At 41.4% G+C, this 22,848-nt stretch overlaps 1 protein-coding gene across 6 annotated transcripts in view; it reads right to left on the bottom strand.

The window, feature by feature from the left end:
* STON2 (stonin 2) overlaps window positions 1-22,848 on the bottom strand; it is a 132,735-nt gene that overhangs the window by 72,584 nt on the left and 37,303 nt on the right. For all 6 annotated transcript variants that reach the window (XM_081830100.1, XM_081830102.1, XM_081830099.1 and 3 more), the window contains one exon: window positions 6,856-7,053. In XM_081830100.1, the coding sequence (XP_081686226.1) occupies window positions 6,856-7,053 (198 nt within the window). The remainder of the gene's footprint in view (window positions 1-6,855; window positions 7,054-22,848) is intronic.

Raw genomic sequence — 22,848 nt, 5'->3', positions numbered from 1 at the left:
TCCCCTCTGCTCGTGCTCTCTCTCTCTCTCTCAAAAAAAATAAATAAAATCTTTAAAAAAAATTGAAATTATGTATGAAAATCCTTTTTTAAAAAATTATTTTAGAGAGACAGAGCATAAGCAGGGGCAGGTACAAAGGGAGAAGGACAGGCAAAGAATCTCAAGCAGACCCCAGGCTGAGTGTGGAGCCCGACTCGGGGCTGAATCTCATGACCCTGAGATCACAACCTGAGCCGAAACCAAGAGCCTGACACTTAACCAACTGAACCACCCAGGCCCCCCTGTATGACAATCCTTTTAATAGCAAAAAATCTGTTTGCAGATTATCATTTCTTTGTAGGAGTCCTGGGATATCACATAACTTACTCATTTTTGTATCTGTAACAACTGGTAAAATACCAGTTTTACTCAATAAACATTTGTGTTTCTGAGAAACTTTTGAACCTCTCTGGAGAAACTTTCAAAGAAACCAGTCATTAGAGGGAGTTCTTTCATTTGTTTGTTTTTCAGCACTGATTAAAATCCAAATTGAACAACTTAATGGAGACAAGAATATCAAGGATCCTGGGACACCCTGAATACAGAAATGAGGCCAAATTTATATATATTATTGAAAGACAAAAGGGATGTAATTTGTTTCTTAAAAAATGTTCTACTGTTCTTTGATTTTGAGGTGGAGACTACTGTACTGGAAGACTATGAATATTGCTGAAATCTGTAGCTGGGCAAAAGAATTTTAAAAACAAATTATTTTTGTCTTCCAAGAAAATATAGTCAAGGTAAAAAAAAAAAAAAAGTCATGAAATACGAATGTGTCTTGAGAACAAGAACCCCCCCATGACTCCATCATGCACAATGATAATTACTGTTTACTGGGAATCTGGGCCCCAATTCCTGTCTAGTGCTCTACCAACTGCAGCAGGACTAGGAGAAAACCGACAACAGAGAAAAATGTCCTATCTTATAAGGAATCACACAGTCCTGATAATGCTATCCCACCATCCTTAACTAACAATGACCAGAGAAACTTTCTGAGCATCTAAAAAGATCTTGTCACAAAAATTGAGGTCTCAAGTCCATAGTTTTCTACCTAGTATAAATACTTGTTTCTGAGGGGAAAAAAAAAAGTCCAAGATCCCTGGGGATATCCTACTGTTCTGACAGAATTCCACTGTGATCAGGTCAATGCAAATGAATCAAGAACATACGATCTACATTTGTTTTAAAACCCACGAAGGTTGAAGTACAAAGAAAGTCTGGCAAAATGTAGTCTTGGGTCTGCTGAATCCAGAATTTAAAAGAAAGGCCAAGAGGTATAGCAGAGCCTGAGACATAGCAGGGCTAACTTTGTAAATCTGGACCAATGCATCGAAATATTTTTTTCTGGTTTCCCAACACTTTAGCAATGGCAAGAACTTCCAAGTCAAATTTGCCAGTGTATGTATTTTGGGTTTCTGAACATTGAGATCTGACCAGGGAGGCAGTATGAGCTAATGGAAGGCTAAATGTATTTTCATATGTACGTAAATATATGTGTGGACGTAAATATATGTGTAAATATATGCACATAAAAATTATGTGCATATATGTATACATAGAAATTACACATATACACACCTACATACAATTTCAGAACTTTTGGAAGTCTTTTTTTTTTTTTTTAAAGATTTTATTTATTTATTTGAGACAGAGAGAATGAGAGAGATAGAGCACATGAGAGGGGGGAGGGTCAGAGGGAGAAGCAGGCTCCCTGCCGAGCAGGGAGCCCGATGCGGGACTCGATCCAGGGACTCCAGGATCATGACCTGAGCCGAAAGCAGTCGCTTAACCAACTGAGCCACCCAGGCGCCCCTGGAAGTCTTTAATAATCTAACACTCGCTATGAATCTCCAACAGAGGGGGCCCAGCATGACTTAACATACTGGCCCTTGGCATCTTGGTTTTTCTTGAACGGCCACATGGGATACACTTGGGGGGGAATGCTGGACTCTTAAACCCAAATGGGACACAGATGTCTGGGATGCAGATGACTCTCCCCACCTGCAGTCTCACTCCTTTCATTCAAGGATCCATTCAACGGACAATTATTAAACACCTGCTATGTGTGCTTCATCCAGGCTTGATGCAAACGGAGCATTCTAATCCCACACTTGAACTCTCCACTTATCTTGTATGTAAAAGAAAACCAAAATGGAAGTCCACCACTTAACAACAGCATGTGCTCCTGCAGACATTTCTGTGTTTTCTCTTTCCTGCTTGCCACGGACTTCCAAAGGCTTATTTTTATTCCCCCCGACACTCTTCCTGTTTATCATCCCATGGAAAACTATTCGGCGTTACAGAGGGAGGCTGTCTGGTGAAGATGATAGGGTGTATCTGTCATCCAGGGAAAGGGGGCCCCCGGGGAGGCAGGGGGTGAGAGAGAAAACAAGTGTTATTAAGGATCCTGCCTGTTCCCAGTTCTCCTGCCTTTTGCTCTAGAGAGCTGAATCCCGGAGGAGATATCAACATGCTCTCCAGCTCTGCCCCGTACCCTGTGATGTAACCAAGGTGAGGGGATTTGTTTGCCTTCCTCCTCCACATTACCCCTTTGGTGAGAAAATGAGAAGAAAGTGCAGGTTGATCACAGAGTCATGCCCTCCCACAAGTAGGCTGGGGATCGGGATTGCCAACGCCGTGCAGAAGTCCTGCGGCAGATGACGGGGAGGAGTCTGCGGCTTGCTGCGGCCCAGCACAGAGCAATGGGGCCGAGGAAAACAGGCTGGGCCTGGGCCCCCGTAACCCTCTGCACACAGAAGATGAATCACAGAGCTTCTGCCCCAGCTGCAGGCTCGCAGAGCGAGCTGCCAGGGAAAGCCCGGGCCAGCTGGGGCCGAGGGCGCTCCTGATGGAGGCTGCGATTCTCCCCCCTCTATACCTCCCTCTGCAGTGCTAAAAGGTATGGGGCAGGGGGCAAAGACCAAAAGTCTCCCCAAGGCAGCTGCTCCCCAGGACCCTCAAGCCCTTGGTCCAGAAAGCAACCACAATGAACTTCCCACAGCACCTCTCTGCATGACCTCACGGCTCACTTCTGAAGACTGCAAAACTCTCCTCAGGTCTCATCCCACCATGTGTATGGTTTACCGTCCTCTGGGGCAGTAATTATCCTTCTTTCCCATGGCAAAGGGAAATGAGGCCCAGAGCTGTGAAATTAGGATTTTTAAAAAATTCCTGCTGCACTCTGCGCTGCATGAAGCACCTCCACACACACTCTGTTGCCCAGCCTGGGCAGAGACACTCGGCCCCACTTCACGGATGAGGAACGGCAGCTCCGGGGAGAGGATGTGCCCAGAGACAGAGACAGACCAGAATCTGCTCCTTACCCTCACAAGGATTTAGTGTACCCTGACTGAACCACCCAGCCTCCCAGTAGAGCCTTCCAAGAGGTTGACCACTGGCGCAGGCCTGGTGCCAGGTGGCGGACAGGTAGCCACCTGACTGGGGGGCTTTCCAGTGTGTCTGGATTTCTTTGAAGCTCTCAAGCGCTCGAATGAAAGCATTTATAATTTCCCCACTACTGAAGTAGCAGATAAATGCCACAGATTTAGAAATATCGTGTCATTCTCCTAAACCTTGTTCTTCCTTACCCAGGATGAGTTAAAGGCTTTTCAAAGCCGAAGTCCCCCTTGACTACACAGGTCAGGGTGTTCAGAAAGAGGCTCCTGGGGCTTCTCTATCTGGGGCTGCATCCAGACACTGTCCACACAGCCTGGGCCACTCACCTCACTGCCTCTCATTTTTCCAGGCCCCCAAGGCTTGCTGCTTGCTACTTCTGGGCCTGGAAGATTGGGTGCAGGTGAGGTGGGAAGGAGATGGAGGCATGCCCCTGGGCCAACCTGGGCCCTTGGCCGATTACTAACGAATGAGGAGATTTCTTTTCAAAGTGGAGTGTCTAGAAACTTGTTTCCATAACACAAACCCAGCAGTTATCTAGAAGTGCTCATATCTGTTAAGGAAACATGAACTTCCTCCTCAGACTCCACCTACTATACATCTTATTTAAAAAACCTTTTGATTCTATTTATGTCAAAAATAAACTCCACAGTTGGGGCGCCTGGGTGGCTCAGTCAGTTAAGCGTCTGCCTCTTGGTTTTGGCTCAGGTCATGATCTCATGGGTTGTGAGATCGACCCCCACATGGGGCTCCACGCTCAGCAGGGAGTCTGCTTGAAGATTCTCTACCTCTGCCCCTTCCCCCAGTTGTGTATGCACATGCTCACTCTCAAATAAATAAATCTTTTAAAAATTTTTTTAAAAAGATAAACCCCATGGCAAAGTACGTGTATCTGTACATAAGGTCTGGAAGGTAAGACAGCAAAATGATAAACACGATGACTCTGGGTCACTTCCAGGTTTGGGAATCACGGTAAAAGGCTTTGGACCATTGGCTGAAATCCAGGTTCATCCATTTCTTAGTGGTATTATCTCAGACAAGCATCTTCACCTTCCAGACTCGGGATCAAGTAGGAAATGGGGAGAAAGATACCTGCCTTGCAGGATTGTTGTCAAGGCTGGGGATGACACACATCATATACTAGCACATAGCACAGACTCAGGAAGTGCTGGCTATGATTTATTATTACTTCTGTAAAAAGGGACGGTTGCCAAAAGGCCCCCTCTAGCCTCCTGTAGCTACAGAAACTGTCTCCTGCTGAAGGAGAGAACTAAGCTCATCACTCCTCATTCTACAGTCCTAGTTTTGCCGTTGCTTCTCCAGAGTCACCCAGAGTCACTGGCCATTGAGCTAAAGTGTGTTGGCTATTCTGCATTTGCTTCACCCACACCCTCACCCCAAATCCATTCTCCTCCCCCTTCTCCAGCAGCTCTACGGCCTGTGGAACGACCTCTGACTTCCAGCTGGGATCTGCTAGGAGGAAGCCCTAGCACAAGATCTGGGCATTTAGTCCCCCCTCACTCCCCACTGCGCCAAATCTCTGGAGGTGGCTCTGTCCTTCTTACAGCCACAGCACCTGTCAGGAAGTCCCTCTTCCATGATTCTAGCTCATGCCGCCTCTGGAAGCAGTCCCTTCATGACACCCTCTTCAGATAAACTTTTCGAGGATGCCATCTGCCTACTGCCAGGACCCTGACCAAAACAATGAGGGAAGACGTTCTCTCAGTGGGAACTGTAATACTGTTAACATGGCTTCAGAAAAGGGAGACACTGAAAATAATTATAAGCTTTGGAGACAGATTAATCATGCCCAACTCAGAGTAGGACTCTGATTTTCATCCCTGGAACCTCTAGGAATTGAAGGGATTTGCATCTAAGTAGAGAGATCACTGGAAAAAAAATAGCCTGAGCCTAGAGATCCTGACTTTTCCACAGTGGGAAGCCCACCTCCCCCTCTCTGAAGCGATAAGAACCCCGGGGCAGGAGAGGGGAGAAACTCCATCCGTGCTGATCACTTCTGTGTCCGGCATCATGTAAGTTGTCCTACATAGACCGTCTCACTTGGAATGGACAACAACTTCGTAAGTACGACTACTATCTCCAATTTTCAGGTAAGGAAACAGAGTCATAAAGATACTAATGATCTTGCCTAAGATCACACAGCTGGTAAATGGAAGGAGGATCTGAGCAGTCTAACCCGAATCTGCGTGCTCCTAACCAGTGTGTTATATGCATCCCCCAGGGGAAGGCTGGGAAAGGCAGTTGAGAGCCAGGAGACGCGAAGGAAGAGGGCAGAGTATAGCCTCTTCCTAACTGCCTCGGCTTCTGATGGTGCCTTCCCACCATGAAAGGCTCCCCACAGTGGAGACGGAGTTGTAGGGACACATTTCAGCCACTGACCATGATCATCAGCCACAGAGATTAACCAGAATGAAGAGTGTGTAAAAACAAAATGCTCTAAGGGACTGTGGCTTGTGAAGACAGACTGTGATAAACTAGGATTCCTTGCAGTATTATCAAATACCAATCCAAATCCTGTCTGAACCCTTTAGTCTGCAAGAACTCTATGTGTAGACCCCTCCAATAACACACAGCATAAGGGCAAATGTTACCCAAGTTTGAAAAGCGATCCAGAGACAAATGCCTAAACAATGTTTTTGAGGAAGAAAAACAAATATTGTTGGACACACCTGGCAAATTCATCCACAGAGAAATTATCGGTAATTCTATCACTTTCAAAGGAAAATAATCCCTTGGGCCAAATAAAAAAAACACCAAGAACACACTACATCTATTCAATGCCATCCTAAATCTAACCCAAGTACAGTGCTTGTTAACAGGCCCTTATTCCACCTGCAAAGTCAGCAGCATCCTTCTTACACCTAGAAATTTAATAAATGAGACCACAGGATGTTACAGACTGAAGTATAGCTCGAGTCAAGCACAACAATAAATATAACTGCAAAATGATTTGTAGTCTGGACACAGTGGCTGAGTCCTGACTCTCATTCTGCTTCACATAACATTTGCTTTTTCTCTGCTTAAATCTACCTCCCTCTTGCTGAAAAGGGAAGGTGCACAGGTGAGTGGATGAAAGATTCAGCCTTGTGCATATTACATATAGTTTGGTCATGCAAGGAGAAAATAAACTGACAAGGAACAGTACTTGTACTGAATATGAGAAAACAGCATATTAAGATATAATGTCAAATGGTTTCCCAGGATTAACACTCTGCCAACCAATCTGCCAATCTGTGTACGTGTTTTTTCCTAATGCAATTTTGAACCACTCTGTATTCTAGCTTTTTGACTGGGTGACTGCTACACTGAACTCATTCTGCAAACAAAGCTGGCTGCAGAGATTTTAGGAGCAGCAAAGGGTCACCAAAAGTGATATGCAAAGCCTTCTGGGCTCCATCTTACCAGTTGAGTCAGCCTGAGAAGCCTTGCCACTCCTCTGCTCCTCAGCACTGATGAGCTGCAGGTCTGTGTATGAGGGATCAAAACTAGGACTACTGGTATCTTCAGAATGTGTGGTCCAGCTGCTCTCGGAGGTCAGATGGCATCTCCTCAGGGAGTCGAAGGAAGGGCACGTCCAGCAGGGCACGGTCAATGGTAGGGCTGGGGACAGACCAAAACCCAAAAGCATACAATATAAATAGTTGTGCTCTGTTTATCTTTAGTGCTTTTCTTACCTTGATGGTGCTCAGAGCCTATGAAATCGCAACGGCCATATAAGGCAAGGAAATGATGGCAATATCACTCATGATAGACAGGGGAAAATGATGGACTGAGAGCCCACGGTGAGTCAGTACCACAAAGAAGGGGGTCTCATGACTCTCAAATTGAAGAAAAATCTCACTAAAGAAAAGTAGTGATCTATCAGCTCTACTTCTATTTCTAAACTGAGATTTCAGCTTCATCCAAACCAAAACTTTCACCCTTACCCTTACCCATTCTTAGTGGCAGGCCAACAATCTCAAGAAAATTCACCAAATTACACTGCAAAATCAGAGCTAGGTTAGGTTAAGGGATAAGAGAAGATAGGTGAATATGTATGTATTTGCCTAGGAATGTGATATGCCCCTGCTTGAGCCTGACTATAACTGGAGATTCTGCAGACTGTTAAATATACAAATTGAGATTCCTGGAGCTGCTGATTCATAATACAATGAACAAGAACTTCCAGGGGGAAATGCACAGGGCTTGACTCTCTCCTGAACCCTGAGCACCAAATTCAGCCTTTCAAAACCACTCTGGAAAGTTTCTTTTTTTTAAATGAAATTTTCTAATGTTCCTCATTTGTCTTCAGTGAATAACCTACCACATGGTTTCTCCCTGGTGTTACATGAGGATCTTGTTGCAAATGTATTGACAAGTACCAAAAACAAGCGCCGAAGGGAGTGCGGACAGGGAAGGAAGAACAAAAGAGAAAGATCTAGCATTTCTTGAGTCCTCATGAAATGTCAGGCACTTTTACAAATGTTACCTCATTTCACCACCAATCCTGAGAGACAGGCAGTGGTCTTATTTGACACAAAGGAAAACTGACTCAAGAGAGGTTAAATAGCTTGTTCAAGAAGGGTCAGCTCTCTGGGGGGCCTGGGGGGCTCACTCGGATGAGTGTCCAATTTCTGCTCAGGTCATGATCTCAGGGTCATGGGATCGAGCCCTGTGTCGGGCTCTGTGCTTGGCACAGAGTCTGCTTGTCCTTCTCCCTCTGCTCCTCCCCCTTCCCTCAAAAATAAATAAAGTAAGTGAAATCTTTAAAAAGGGGAGGGAGGGTCAGTTCTCCTAGCTGGAGAATCAAAATTATAGAGTTGGCTTTAGAGAAATTTGGGTTAAGAGAAAATTGGGAAAAAAGAATAAATAGCAATATATGTGACATGGAACAAATATGAAACCACAGAGGATTTTCATTCTGTATTCTCTTAGACAGTTACAAGACATGTAGGTCTTCTCTGTCTGGAGTGCTCATGGCTCACCCCTGCTCTCTCTTAAAAACGTTACCCTCTCAGTAAGGTATTCCTGAGTTCTTCTCTCCGAAGATGCAAAGTCCCTTTTCTGCTTCATTTCTCCTTAGCATTATCACCATCTAATGTACTACATATCCAGTATCTTCCCCACTAGAATTTAAGCTCCTTGGTGGGAAGGCAGGGATTTTGGCCCATTTTGTTTACTTCTGCACCCCCATTCCTAGAATAATGCCTGGTGTGAATAGGTACTCAATGAATATTTGTTGGTTATGTCAACAGAAACACCAGAAATCACTCCGAACAGTCTATGCTAAGTAAAGACTGTTTAAACTTGTTCCTATAAAACTCAAAAGGCTAAAGAAGAAAAAATAAACAACCAAAAAGCCAAAAGCGAAGCTGAACTTGTAATGGCTTTTTATAGGACTGCTATTTCCTATAGTATAAAGGATTAGACACTTTAAGCTATTAGGGAAACAGAATTAAAATATTAGGTAAAATGTAGTAACACTATTTAAAATACATTACAGCATGAGCAAGAAAGCAGAGAATTGTCAGAGGCCAAGTTCAAGTCAGAACCCAGAATGGTAAACAGCACACAACCTGATTTTCATACTCTGGGGCTTTTGAACAAACCAGGGAGACTCTTCAGCTTGAGTTTTTTTAAATGTCTTGTGAAGAAGGCAAAAGGAGGAAAAACCTAGGACTAACTCAAGATGGGAAATCTAACGGAAGATTTGATGCATGAAGCTTGAATTCCCAAAGGGATCTGTTCAAGGGTAGATTAGGAATAAGTCCCACCCCCAAGCTAAGGATAGCAAAGAAAATTGTCAGCCTTAAGCCTGGGTGCAGGGTAGAGAAAAGAAATCTCCTGAGAATTTATAACTATAAGCTGTCCCACATAGGGACTTGCAGCTAAAACTACTTGTGTGGTGTGAAAACCTTCCAGTCTGAGAACACAGCTGAAGTATTTCCAGGTTGGTAGTGACCTCAGGCACCTGGGAAGAGCAAATACTAATCCTTTCTGGAGGAAGATACCTCAAAGCCAGCCTTCCAAGACAGAATGTTCCTCAGTTTCACATGGAGGGGAGGGAGGGGTGTAGCAAACAGAATCAAACCTGCAAAGAATTCAGACACTAGAATTACTAAGCAGGAAATATAAGTATGTTCACTATGTTTAAGGATACAAGAAAAGAATAAAAGAAAATGAAAATATTAGAAAAGAACACACAGAACTGAAAAAGAACTAAATGAGCTTCTGGAGAAGGAAAATATCACTGTAAATACAAAATTGTCCAGAAGGCATAGAAAGACAGAGAGGAAAACATGAAAGACAGATTAAAACACACGGGAACCAAGTGGCCGGTTAGCTCAGTTGGTTAGAGCGTGGTGCTAATAAAACACACGGGAACTGTACCTGGCTGGCTCAGTCCATAGCGTGTGCGACTCTTGATCTCAGAGTCTGAGATCCTATGTTTGAGTGTAGAGCTTACTTAAAATTAAAATCTTTAAAATACATGGGAGAGGGCGCCTGGGTGGCTCAGTTGGTTAAGCGACTGCCTTCGGCTCAGGTCATGATCCTGGAGTCCCAGGATCGAGTCCCGCATCGGGCTCCCTGCTCAGCAGGGAGTCTGCTTCTCCCTCTGACCCTCCCCCCTCTCATGTGCTCTCTCTCTCATTCTCTCTGTCTCAAATAAATAAAAAATAAAATCTTTAAAAAAAAAAAATACATGGGAGAGAAAGCGGGAAGGTCTTGTAGATATCTATATAACCTGAGTTCCTAAGAAGAGTGTGAGAATGAGAGGCAATATTTAAAAAAACAAAACAAAACAAAACCACTGACTGAGAACTTCCCAGAACTTATGAAAGATTTTATTTGTCAGATTAGAGATTCCATGGTATCTCAAGCAGGGTAACCAAAAATAACTGTGCAAGTAGACATCAAAATCATACAAGACCAAAGACAAAGAGAAGATCTTAAATAAGATTACTTTCAAAGGAATGATGATTAGATTGACTACCACCTTCTCAATAAGAGAAGCCAATGCACACTTCAATGAGCTGATAGAAAATAACTGTCAAATAGGATTATATGCACAGTGAGGAGATCTTCAGAGGTCAATGGAATAAAAAGACAATTTAGACAAACAAAAACTACAATTAATTTAAAAGAAGGAAAGAAAGATGAGAAAAAGAAGCATGGTATTACAGAAATAAACTATATCAGTACTTGATAATAAACATATATGGACTAAAAGTTCCAGCTAAAAGAAAAAGACTATCAAGCTGAAAAAACAAATGAAATCCAATATGCTGTTTACAAAGGACACATCTAAAATACAAAGATTTGTCAACGATGAAAGTAAAGGGATGAGAAAGTCATACAAGACAATATATTAATGAAAAGAACCTGATCTATTGTAGCCTATAGACTTTAAAGTAAAAAGCAGTACTAGAAAGGGTCACAATAAAATTACATGTTTTAATTCATCAGAAATATATGATAACAATCCTAAATTGGTATATATTTAATAACTTAGTCTCAAAATTATTAATACAAAAACTGACAGAACTGCAGAAAGCAAGAAATGTCCATCATCATAATGGGAGATTTTTAAACACACCTCTCTCAGTAATTGATAGATCAAGCAGGCAGAAAAATCAGCAAGGAAACAGAAGATATAAACAACAAAATGAACAAGCTGATCTAATGGTCATACATAGACCAACAGATGAAGAATACATATGCTTCATAACCCACACCTAGAACTCTTATGGCCAGTGACCACATGCTATGACATAAAGCAGATTTTAACAAATAACAAAAACTGGTATCAAACAGACCATGAACACTGATCACAATACGATGAAGTTTCTTGTTATCCAAACCACTTATCTAGATATAACTAGCATCTATTTAAACTAGAGAGAAGACAATTTGAAAAATTTAGAAACTAAGAAACATACTTTTAAATGATTTATTGGTCAAAGAAGAAATATTAATATTAGAAAATATTCAGAACCAAACAATAATGAAAATAGTATACGTGAAAACTTTAAGAATGCAGGTAAGCAGTACTATCAGGAACAGCTGTATTGCTTATATTAAAAAAGAACTGAAATTTAATACAATATGCTTCCAACTTATTGAGTTACAAAAGGAGCTGCAAAATAAAATAAAGAGTATTAGAAAGGAAATAACAAACATAAAAGCATAAGTTACTGAAATTTAAAAAGTACATCGATAAAGCGTTCTTTAAGAAGACTATGTAATAGAATTGAAAAACTGTCAAGAAAAATCTAGACAAAAGAGGGCACAAATAACCTTAAGAATGAAAAAAGACATAATTACAAATGCTATATACATGTAGAAGGCAATGAGGAGAAATAATGAATGTCTTTACATCAATACATTTGAAAAAAAGATAACACTGTAGAAGTTCTAGGAAATAACTTCAGAACTGATTCAAGAAGAAAGTCAAAAACCTGACTTGTCCAATAATCATCAAATACAGTGAATCAATCCTTAAACTGTCATAAGGAAATGTCAGGCCAGGTGGTTTTACTGAAAAATTCTATCAAATTTTAAAGAAAAAAATATATTTCAGTCCTTCAGAGTACAAAAAAGAGAGACCACTCATCAACTCACATTATGAGGTAAGGATTTCCTGACATCAAAACCTGACAAAGTATATCTGATTTATACTTATATTACCCAAAATGAGAATTACAGGTCAGCCTCAATCATGGACATAGATACAAGAATCCCAAATAAATTATTATCAAAGAGAATCTAGAGACTGATGAAAAGGAGAATTACATCATGACTAAATTGGATTTATCCAGTGAATGCAAGGTCGGTTTAACACAGTATTTCTCAATTTTTTTTCATTACTGCTCCACTGACAAATTTTTTCCCCAATCAACCTCTCCCTTGAAGTACCCCCTCCCCAGTGGAATATCATGACCAGGAAATTGATATTAATACAACCTACCAATCTCACTCATATTTCCCCAGTTTTACCTGTACTTAGGTATGTATTTAGTTCTATGTCATGTTATCAGTGTGTAGGTTATGTTATGTATCTACCATCACAGTCAGGATGCAGAACAGTGCCATCACCACAAGGAATGCTGACCTTTTATATTCATTTCTACCTCTTCCCCTCATGCCCTGTTCCTAACCTAGGGCATCCATTAATTTGTTTTTCCATTTCTATAATTTTGTCATTTCAAGAATGCTATATAAATGGAAACATGCAGTATGTGACCTTTTAGGATTGGCTGTTATTATTCATCATAATGCCTCTGAGATTCATTCAAGGTATTGAATGTATCAACACTTCATTCCTTTAGATTGCTGAGTAGTGTTCCACGGTATGGACTAACCACAGTTAGTTTGGCTGTTTCTGGTTCTTAGCTATTATGAATAAAGGTGCTTTGAATATTCATGTATGGTTTTTGTATAGGTTTTTATATGAACCTAGGTTTCCATTTCTCTGGGGTAAATGCCCCAGAGTACAACTGCTAGGTCATACAATGGGTCATTCATGTATTGCTGGTGAGAATGTAAACTGTAACAATGACTTTGGAAAACAGTTTGACAGTTCCTTATAAAACTAAACATGCAATTAATTTCTCTGCATCCTCACTAGCATTTAGTATTACCACTATTTTTAAGTCATCTAATATGTGTGTATGATAACTCATTTTATTCACATTTCCCTATTGATAATGATATTGGACATATTTCCAGGTGCTTATTTGCCATCTGTATATCCTTCCCAGTGAAACATATGTTTATGTCTGTTGCCCATTTTCTAATTAGATTGCTTGGTGTTTTTTACTGTTGAGTTTTGAGTTTTCTTTATATATTCTAGATACCAGTCCTTTGTTGGATATGTGGTTTGCAAATATCTTCTCCCAGTCTATAGCTTCTTTCTTTATCCTCTTAACAGGGCCTTTTATAAAGGAAAAGTTTTAATTTTGATGAGGTCCAGTTTATCAATTCCCTTTTAAATTTTAATAAGACAGATATACTGTATATCTATCATGTATTGTATATATAACTATGCTATACACATAAAAAGAATAAGATTTCTTTGCCCCGCCCAAGAACTATTTTTAGCCCCATTAGAGGTAATATCACCCTGTTGATAATGTGTGCGTTAACGTTACTAAATCAATTAATGTAACTCGCCATAATAATATATTAAAGGAGTAAAAAACCATATTATCATCATAATACATATAGAGAAAACACTGAGTAAATTTTAGTATTTATTCGCGGTAGTAATTTTTGGCAGACTAGAAACAGAAGAAGCTCCCTAAACCTAGGAGAGCTAACCCCAAAACCCTTTGCAAACACCGTGCACTGCTGGAGAGCTTTCCCTTGCAGATCCTGATCAAGATGGTGGGTACCCGCTACTACTTCTATTCAACATCCTATTTGTGGTCAGAACCTACATAGTAAGGCAGTAAAAAAAAAAAAAAAAAAAAAAAAAAAGGAGTGACAAAAACCAAACCTATTCTTTGCAGATGATATTTTTGTGTACAGAAAATAACCAGGAAACCCTAATAAATTATCAAATAATTTTAGCACAGTACTTGTGTTTTTAAAAATAAATATATAAAAATAATTGCATTTCTGAAAATTAAAGAAATATATAGAAAATTAAACTTAAAACAAGGTAGCATGTATAATAGCAACAATAATATCAAGCATATATCGTAATAAATCTAACAAAAGATGCACAAGTCCTCAGAGGAGATACTCCTAAAGTTTATTAACAGATTGTACAGAAGATCTAAATAAGTGGAGAGATATAATTAGGTTCAAGAAAGTTAATGTTGTGAAGATGTTAATTCTCCCCAAATTGGTTTATAGATTTACTACATTCTCAATCAAAATCCTTGCATATTTTTCCTCATATTAATAAGCAGAATCACACTTCTTAGATATGAACAAAGTAGAATTTTAATAACATATGTTAAAAATGAATAAAATATTAGAAATAATAGTAAAATATCATATAGAAAAAAATGAAATTAAACTCCTACTTCACACCAAATGGAAAAATCAATTCTAGGTGGATTGAATATAAAGCATAAAAGGCTCCACAAGAAATATTTTAGGAGTGCCTGGTTGGCACAGCTGGTTGAGGTCCAACTCTTAGTTTTGGCTCAGGTCATGATCTCAGAGTTGTGAAATCAAGCTCTGTATCAGGCTCCAAGCTCGGCACAGAGTCTGCTTGAGACTATCTCTCTCTCCCTTTGCCCCTCTCCCCCATACTCACATGTGTTCTCTCTCTCTCTCTCAAATAAATACATAAATCTTTTTTTAATGATTTTATTTATTCATTTGAGAGAGAGAGAAACAGAGAGAGCACAAGCAGGGGGAGAGGCAGAGGGAGAGGGAGAAGCAGACCCCCTGCTGAGCTGGGAGCCCAATGTGGGGCTCAATCCCAGGACCTTGAGATCATGACCTGAGCCAAAGGCAGACTCTTAACCATCTGAGCCCCTAAATACATAAATCTTTAAAAAAAAAAATATTTTAGAAGACATATACCCAAATATGCTCATGACATCAGGATAGGGAAAGATTTCCTTTACCGAGACACAGAAAGCACTAAGCATAAAAACAAACAAATTTCGTATCATTAAAATTAAGAACTTCTTTTTACAAAAGGAACCATAAAGAGAGTGAAAGACCATCTACTTTATCCTACATCCATGTGTAGGAGATATTGCCATATATCATATCTACATGATATGATATATGGCTCAGTCGGGTAAGCAACTGCCTTTGGCTCAGGTCATGATCTCAGAGTCCTGGAATCGAGTCCCGCCTTGGACTCCCTGCTCAGCGGGGAGCCGGCTTCTCCCTCTGCCTGCCTGCTCCCCCTGCTTGTGCTTTCTCTAACAAATAAAAAATTTTAAAAATCTTAAAAAAAGAAAGAAAAGAAATCTCAGATGAATCACTTTATTTAGGTTCTGAAGTGAATGTCCTCAGCCACAAGATGAGTTGAACTATTGAGAGGAAGTGTGGAGCCTGAAGCTGACTCTTCTCCCAGGGGCCAGGCCTTTGATACTTGGGCCAGAGGACAGCAGATTGCTGTCACCAGGGCTCTTCACAGCCACATCCATCCAGCAAAGAATAAAGTGAAAAAAGATAGAAATCTGCGACTCCTCCTTTCCTAAGAGCTTAAGTACAAGGACCCTGGATCCAGACTGCCTGTCTCATTCTACATCTGGTCTTGCATCCTGAAGCAAGTTACTTAATCTATCTGTTCTGCTGTAAAGTTTTCACCTTTAAAAATGGGACTTAAAACTGTACCCACGTGGAAAAGTGTCTGCACAAAGGAAGCACTGAAAAGGGGTCAAGTGGGTTATTACTTCCAGACCTAAACTTAGGTCCAAATCTACTTGAAATCTCCACTTAGGTCTCCAACCTTACCTATCTGAAACTAAGTTCCTGTTATCCCCTCCACACCAGCTCCTTCATCCCTCTAGATGCTCAGAACAAACCCATTGAGCCACCCTTGATTCTTCTCACATTTGGCCCATCACAACTTCTGCTAGTCCTCCATTCAAAATACATCTGGAATCCAATCACTTCCCACCATCTCCAAGCTACCACCCTGACCCAAGACACTGCTGTGTGACCCAGACTAACGACATCCCGGGACAGATCTGCGGAAAAATCTGCATGACGACCTGACATCTTCTTGAGCACAGCCCCATCCCCCAACATTCTTTCTTGTCTAACCTCACCCTTAAGTACACCCTTGGGGCTTAACGTCCTCAATCAGCGCAGGAGAGATGACTGTGACACACAACTGCTCTCAAACATTCCCCTTGGGGTGGTCTACCCGCACTACTCCCCAGCCTCTAGGACTACAAAAGCAGGTCTTATGGGAAGTGGGGTCACAGAGATCTACTCAGCTTGCAGCTGCCCAAGACATGCATCTGTCCCTAAGTCCCTTTAATAAACCATTTCTTATCAAGGTGGACCTGTTGGCCTTTCTCTCTGGCCTTAGGGCTCCTGTGGCCTTTGGAGGTCATTTTTGCACATCCCTTTCATGGAAAAACCATCCCTTCTGGAAGGTGACAGGGGCCGCCCACCAAGTCACCCTGCTTCCCCAAGTGTCCTCCTCCTCTCAGTCTGTTCTCACCAGAGCAACAGCCACACAGCTTTCATAGAATTACCTGTTCACATCAAAGTCAGACCTCACCACATCACTGCTCAAACTCTGATGGCTTCCCACCTCATCCACATCGAAAGCCAAGGTCCTCCCTGTACCCTCAAAGCACCTCGTGGTCTAAGTCCTCATGACCTCTCCACCCCATACTCTTCTCTTCTCCCCATGTCACTCCACTCCAGTCACATACCACCAACACGACACCGCACCCCTTCAGAGGCTCATCATTTACAGTTCCTTTCACCTGGACAGCTCCTTCCCCAATTTCTGCAAGGCTCACTCCTCACTTCCCCCATGTCTTCACCCAAAAGTTACTGCTCAGAGACTCACTCCCTGATCTTATGTAAAACTTCACATCCTCCCTCACTCCATTCTCTTTCTTTCCCTCATGTTTCTCTCCTTCCTGCTAACCACACTGTCTAACACACTTACACTGTATCTACATACTTATTGTGTTTCTGGTATGGCTTCTCCAGCAGAAAGTACGCTCCATGGGGCCAGAATATTCCACTGTATCCCCAGTGCCCTGAACAGTGACTGGCACATAGTGAGAATTCAAAGCACCACTGGTTGAATGAATAATAAACTGACAAGCTGTCAGCTAAAACAATTAATACAGCAACTACAATATTTTCTTCTTATCCTTTGGGATCCTAGACTAAAATTTAAATACTTATATACATTTTGATGCCATATTCTTTATTTATACTTTGATGTCTACTCACTAGGGCTATATGATTTCTCCAATGCTGTAAACATGCCCACGCATTAATATAAAATAGATCTAATTCCATTCTTCATTTGTGGTCCCCTGGTAGCTCATAGTTGGCAATACCAAGCAGCTGTCCCAGGACTGGTTCAGAGGAGCTCTTGCTTACCCCAGAAGGCTTCACTGGTAACAGATTGCCCAACCATTAGGTAACCTCCGCATGGGGGGAGCAGGGACTATGGCCAATTTTCTCATAATTGCATTCCCAGCACCTAAATATTTTTTGCATGAATGAATTAGTTAATTAATGCATGCTTGGCAGTTTATTGTGTTTTGTGCCCCATGCTGAGGGTGAGATAGGCCACAAGGACCCCTTGGGTAAGCTAGCACATTCTGGAAGAGGAGAATATTGGAGTTTTTGTAAAATAAAGTCCCTTTTAGATAACTGGAAGAAGTCACTTTCAAAAGATCCTCTCCCCTGCCCAAATGGCATGATGATAGCTTCAAATATGACAAAAATATAATGGACAGTTTTAATTGTGCTTTCTAAGGCAGCTCCCAGAAGGAAAAATATGTGTGTTTGTATATGTATCATAGTTATGTTATGCGTATATTATATACACATGTGTATGTAAGCACATGTTATGCACATGTGTGTATACATATGTATGTGTATCTGTGTGCTATGTATACGCACGTTTGTGTGTGTGCATTCTGTGTATAATAATGGGAAATCAAAACTGATGACAGCTGATAACTGAAGGGCATGATGGGGAAGAGGCCAGCCTAGTTTCTTTGCCTATTTTGTTAAAAAAATAATAACATCTTCACTGAGGATTCCATGCCTCAAGTTCTACCTAACAGCTCATTTGCCCCATAAATGGGAGTCAGTCATTCTGCGGGATGTTTCATATACATCTTTCATCTTTCATTCATTAATCCAACAAACACTAAGTGAGTACCTACTAAGTTCCATGCTCCATATTCTGGGATAGAGAGTAAATGAGATAGACAGTATCTCTCTCCTCTAGTGGGGAAGAGAGACAATAAACAAACAAACATAACCTAATTTCAGGTAGAAACATGGGCTATAAAGATATTTAATGCAGGAAAAAGGGGGTGGGGGCGAGGGGAAATGATGCTTGAGCAGAGCTCTGAGTGAAAATGTAGGGGAAGAGTTCTGGGGGCCAAGGAACCAGCAAGAGCAGAAATGAGCTTGTCAGGAACAGCAGGAGAGGTAGTGATTAGAGCAGAGTGGTGCCCAGTGGAGAGAGGCAGAGGGCATCAGGCCCCAAGGAAGAAGGGCTTTGTTAGAATTCATTCCTCAGTACATCACTGTCAAAGACGGATTCCGGAAAGGTCATTAATTACTCCTAAAAGCAGAGAACAATTCAAGGTATTAAATGAAAATAAAACGTCCTCTATTGAAGAGGGAAATACATATGCCTGCCAAATGCAATGGGCCTTGGCTACATGTTCACCAAATGGTTGGGATCTTAGTCCACTCCCACCCACCAATTCCCCCCCAGTAGCCAGAATAAAAAGTATAACAGAAATTAACCACTGGGCTAGTCTTCTTCAGGATTAAGTCTCTCAGCTGTCACCCCTGCCTCCCTCTTAAAGGCTGACATCATCCCTGGTCTTCCCCCAAACAAGCGGCTCTTTCTCTGGTCCCAGATAATTAACTTCCCCAGACACAATGGGAAGGCCTTAGCCCAAGCTTTTGGGGAAGACATTCGAAGCACAAGGAAATATTAGTGTTTTGCTTGGGCTGTGCAACAAATGTTCCGGAAATGAAAATTTTTTTATGCTTGTAATTATGCGTATCCTGCAGCATCTGCATAATGGGTCCAATTCAGCCTTGGCCTTGCCCAAAATTGCCATGTCTGTGGAGGAAGGTCAGTGCATAACACGATGAGTGAACAGGAAGCTTCATGCTGAAAATAGTGCCACAATTTTTTCCTTTTAATTTTGGGAATGAACTTTGCTCTTTCAAGTCCATTTATCTGCATGCATTTGCAAACATATTCTAAGCACACACATACACTTATAAAATGCATATACATGGAATCAGCCTTTGCTCTGAGAAGATCTTTATAAAGACTTTAGGTGATATGTAAGCTGACTGCTACATTCCTCCTGGGACATGGTGGAATTTTAAAACGTAGGAGACAAAATACTAAATTAGGAGAACTTTTTGCCACCAGGGAAACTCAGAAACACTAGTGCTAAGCGACCCAATGTGAATAAAATACCACCTGGGGTTAGGTTCATTTTCAAAAATATTTCTTTAGAAAACAATATAAAGATTCTATTTTGATTTGAACAGATTCACCAGAAGTTTGGTGGGTTGTTTTGTTTTTTCTTGTTTAACACTTTGGATCTGCTGTGTTCTGCTGCTCTTCTAAGGTTTAGCAGAACATCTGTGCATTAGGATTCGGGGTTCAGCAAATGAGTGTTCAGTTAAATTTCTTGACATTTTCCAGTGGGTAACCTAGTTCAATCACATGGCATTTTCAGACTAAGATGTGAACAGTATTCTCATGGCTCCTTTAAGTCTTAAGTTTAAGTGTTTGGCAGTTAAGGTTCTAATAAAAATCTTTTTTTTTAAAGAGAATACTTATCAACATGGCCTGAGCCAAAGTGTTCTTGTTAAGTCAAAGAGATATGAATTCCACATTCGGCCTCCATCAGATTTCAGAGGTTTTAATGGAGGAACCCATATTTACAAAAGGGGCACAACTTCATATGCGCCTCATTCCTAGCATCCTCAGGTCCAAGAATTGATGCCAGCAATCTTTCTTATATATGTAGTTACCAAAAGGCTTTGTCACTCAATTGACTGATTTTATTCATATTTTTTCTGAGAGAGATGATGTGTCTCCGTTTTCCCAGACCAATGGTGACGGCACTTACTCATTTCAAATCTTGCACTAGTTGAAATCCAAAACAAAGGTGTCCCCCTGATGGACTTAAAGCATTTCTGGAGTTGTCTTCCCCATCAGCTGTTGCTCCTCATTGTCCAGTCAACCTTGGTATGCTTCAGTGCAAGATAAAATCAGGAGCCAGGTCACCAAGGTGGGGAGGAGCAACTCCCTGGCTTATTTAAGTGCCCCAGGGCAGCTTCCGACAATCATATGCCACGAAAATAAGAGATTTACCACTAGTGACAGTCTCTTTGTCCCTTACTCCACTGTGCCTTCAGCCTCCTTGCATTTTAACTTGAGCAAGTAGTACAGTCCCATTCCAGGCTGAAATCCAATGCTCTTTTGGTTTTATCTGTAGGTGGCACAGCTTAAAAGATAAATTCTTTTGGTTTTTTGCTCTTCGTCTGCCAGGAAAACTGTAAACAGTGCAGGAATGGGAACTGGGGGAGGGGATGGAAAAGGAGTACGCCACATAACACTTCTCCACCTAACGACTCCATGTGTGCACACGTGTGCTTTCTTTCCCAACTTCTTGCCAGCCTGGATGTGAGGGTATGGACCAGCTGGCTTAGTAAGGCTCCACTGTTTGCTTCCCAAAATCCAGACTAGGAATAGCACTAATCCGTTCCATTTATCCTCCTTTCTCATTCTCCTTCTCTTAGGTCAAGATCATGATCATCTCATAAAAAATATTCACAAAGAGGCTGCATGGGACGGGGCTGAAGGGGTTCAAGACAGGTCTCCTCAAAATGTGCCAGTTTGGCATGTGGACTCTTTTGAGCTGAAGGCAACTGAGATCCTGTGGGCTAGAGAGAAAATCTTGCCCTTCCTTTAACTACCTAAAGAATCTAAATGGAGTATCTTTCCCAGACTAAGGGTTATTACCAGTAGAGATAAATTTTATCCGAGTGACTCATCTGCATGGCAGGGCAAATATCTAATTCTCAAGCATCTGCTCTTCTTACTGTCCTGTGAATCGGCCTCCTCCCCTTTGAAGCCTCAGGCCCCTCTCCCATTCCTTAGCTCAGGATGGCATATATACCTCATTTTACCCGCCTATGAACCTCCTGTTTATGGGGGTTCCCATAGTACAAAATTATATTTTATTTTCTCCTATGAATCTGTCTCATGTCAATTTAAAGTCTCAGACCAGCCAGAAGAAATTCTGAAAGGTAGAGGAAACTTTCCTTCTCCCAAGTCCAAAATGCACATTTTTCCCCTTCTCCTGACACAGAGATGTCTGACCAGAAAGTGCTAGGCACATAACAGAAGCAGACAGGACATGGGAATAAAGTGGGAAGAAACAAAGAAACTGCAGCTACATTATAGGGATGAGAATTGGTTTGCTCTAGTGATACTGATGTGGCTAGAAAGATAGCTGAAGCCGTAAACAGTTTCCACAGGCTTTCCTTATTTCTGGCTGAACTTCACCACCTACATGCACTGAGACACACCGATACATTCCACAGTTCACCAACAGATTCCCAATTCCTGCATGTTTAAATACAGCACATCAAGGATCTCTCTTGCCCCGATTCTATTTCAATCATGGGCTGTCCATACTAAAAAACAGTTTACTTGATATACACAGCGTGAAGCTATAGCCCAAAACAGGCCCAGGGTCTGCTTGCTGAAAATTAATACACTAAGAGAAGCATTTTTTAGAGTGGATAAATGAGAAATTTTTGGACAAATCATTTCTATATTGTCAGATTAGACTAAAAAGAACCAGATGGCCACTCATTTCATAGAAGTTGGCCATGCAGCCAACACATGGTTTTCTTCAAGTGGGCACCATTGATCCAGGGCAAAACTGAACAAGAGCTCTGGGGAAGACCCACAATCAAATGATAAATAATGAGGGAAAATGCTTTAAATTCAAACTTTGATCCTTCCCAGGAAGAGATGATAGATGGGCCTGGTTATAAAATGAAGCTTCTAGGCAAGCAATTCTCCCCACATCTACTACTTCCTTTGCTTCCTCAAAGTACCTTCAAATTTTCAGCTACCATGAGATGGAAAATTTTTTTTTTTAAGACATGCAGTAACTGAAAGACGGTCAACTGGAGGCAGATGGGGGAATCATGGGAGCATACGTTGGCTGTGGATTCCTACTAAAAGACCCAGGAAGAAGCTCAACGGACTTCTGTTAAATTCTGAGCACTCTGTTACCCAGTTTTGTATTTGAATATCTGCACCTAACTACGGAGAGGAGGTGCTTAATAAATATTCAGTGACTCAATGAATAAATTATAAAAGGCTATAAACTTTGGAAATAAAACATACTGGATAACACAGATGCTTAATAATGGCCTGCACTATTATAGATGCTCCCCTAGCCCAGACTGACTCATTTTCAGTCTTATGCAAATGGTTCCGTTTTAGGATTTTGGAGATTTGGTACATTCGTTTATTGGAACTGCTATAACAAATTAACACAAACTTTGTGGCTTAAAACAACAGAACTTTCTTCCCTCCCAGTTCTGAAAGCCAGAAGTCTGAAGTCAGAATCGCTAGGCCGAAATCAAGATGTCTGCCTGGCAGCCCTCCCTTCAGAGGCTCTGGGGGAGAACAGATTCCCCGCCTCTCCAGGCTTCTCAGGGCTG

Source organism: Leptonychotes weddellii, chromosome 9 (assembly GCF_054177405.1).
Source record: "Leptonychotes weddellii isolate Sample4059 chromosome 9, ASM5417740v2, whole genome shotgun sequence".
Taxonomy (NCBI): Eukaryota; Metazoa; Chordata; class Mammalia; order Carnivora; family Phocidae; genus Leptonychotes; species Leptonychotes weddellii.
This window is presented reverse-complemented; position numbering and strand designations above follow the sequence as displayed.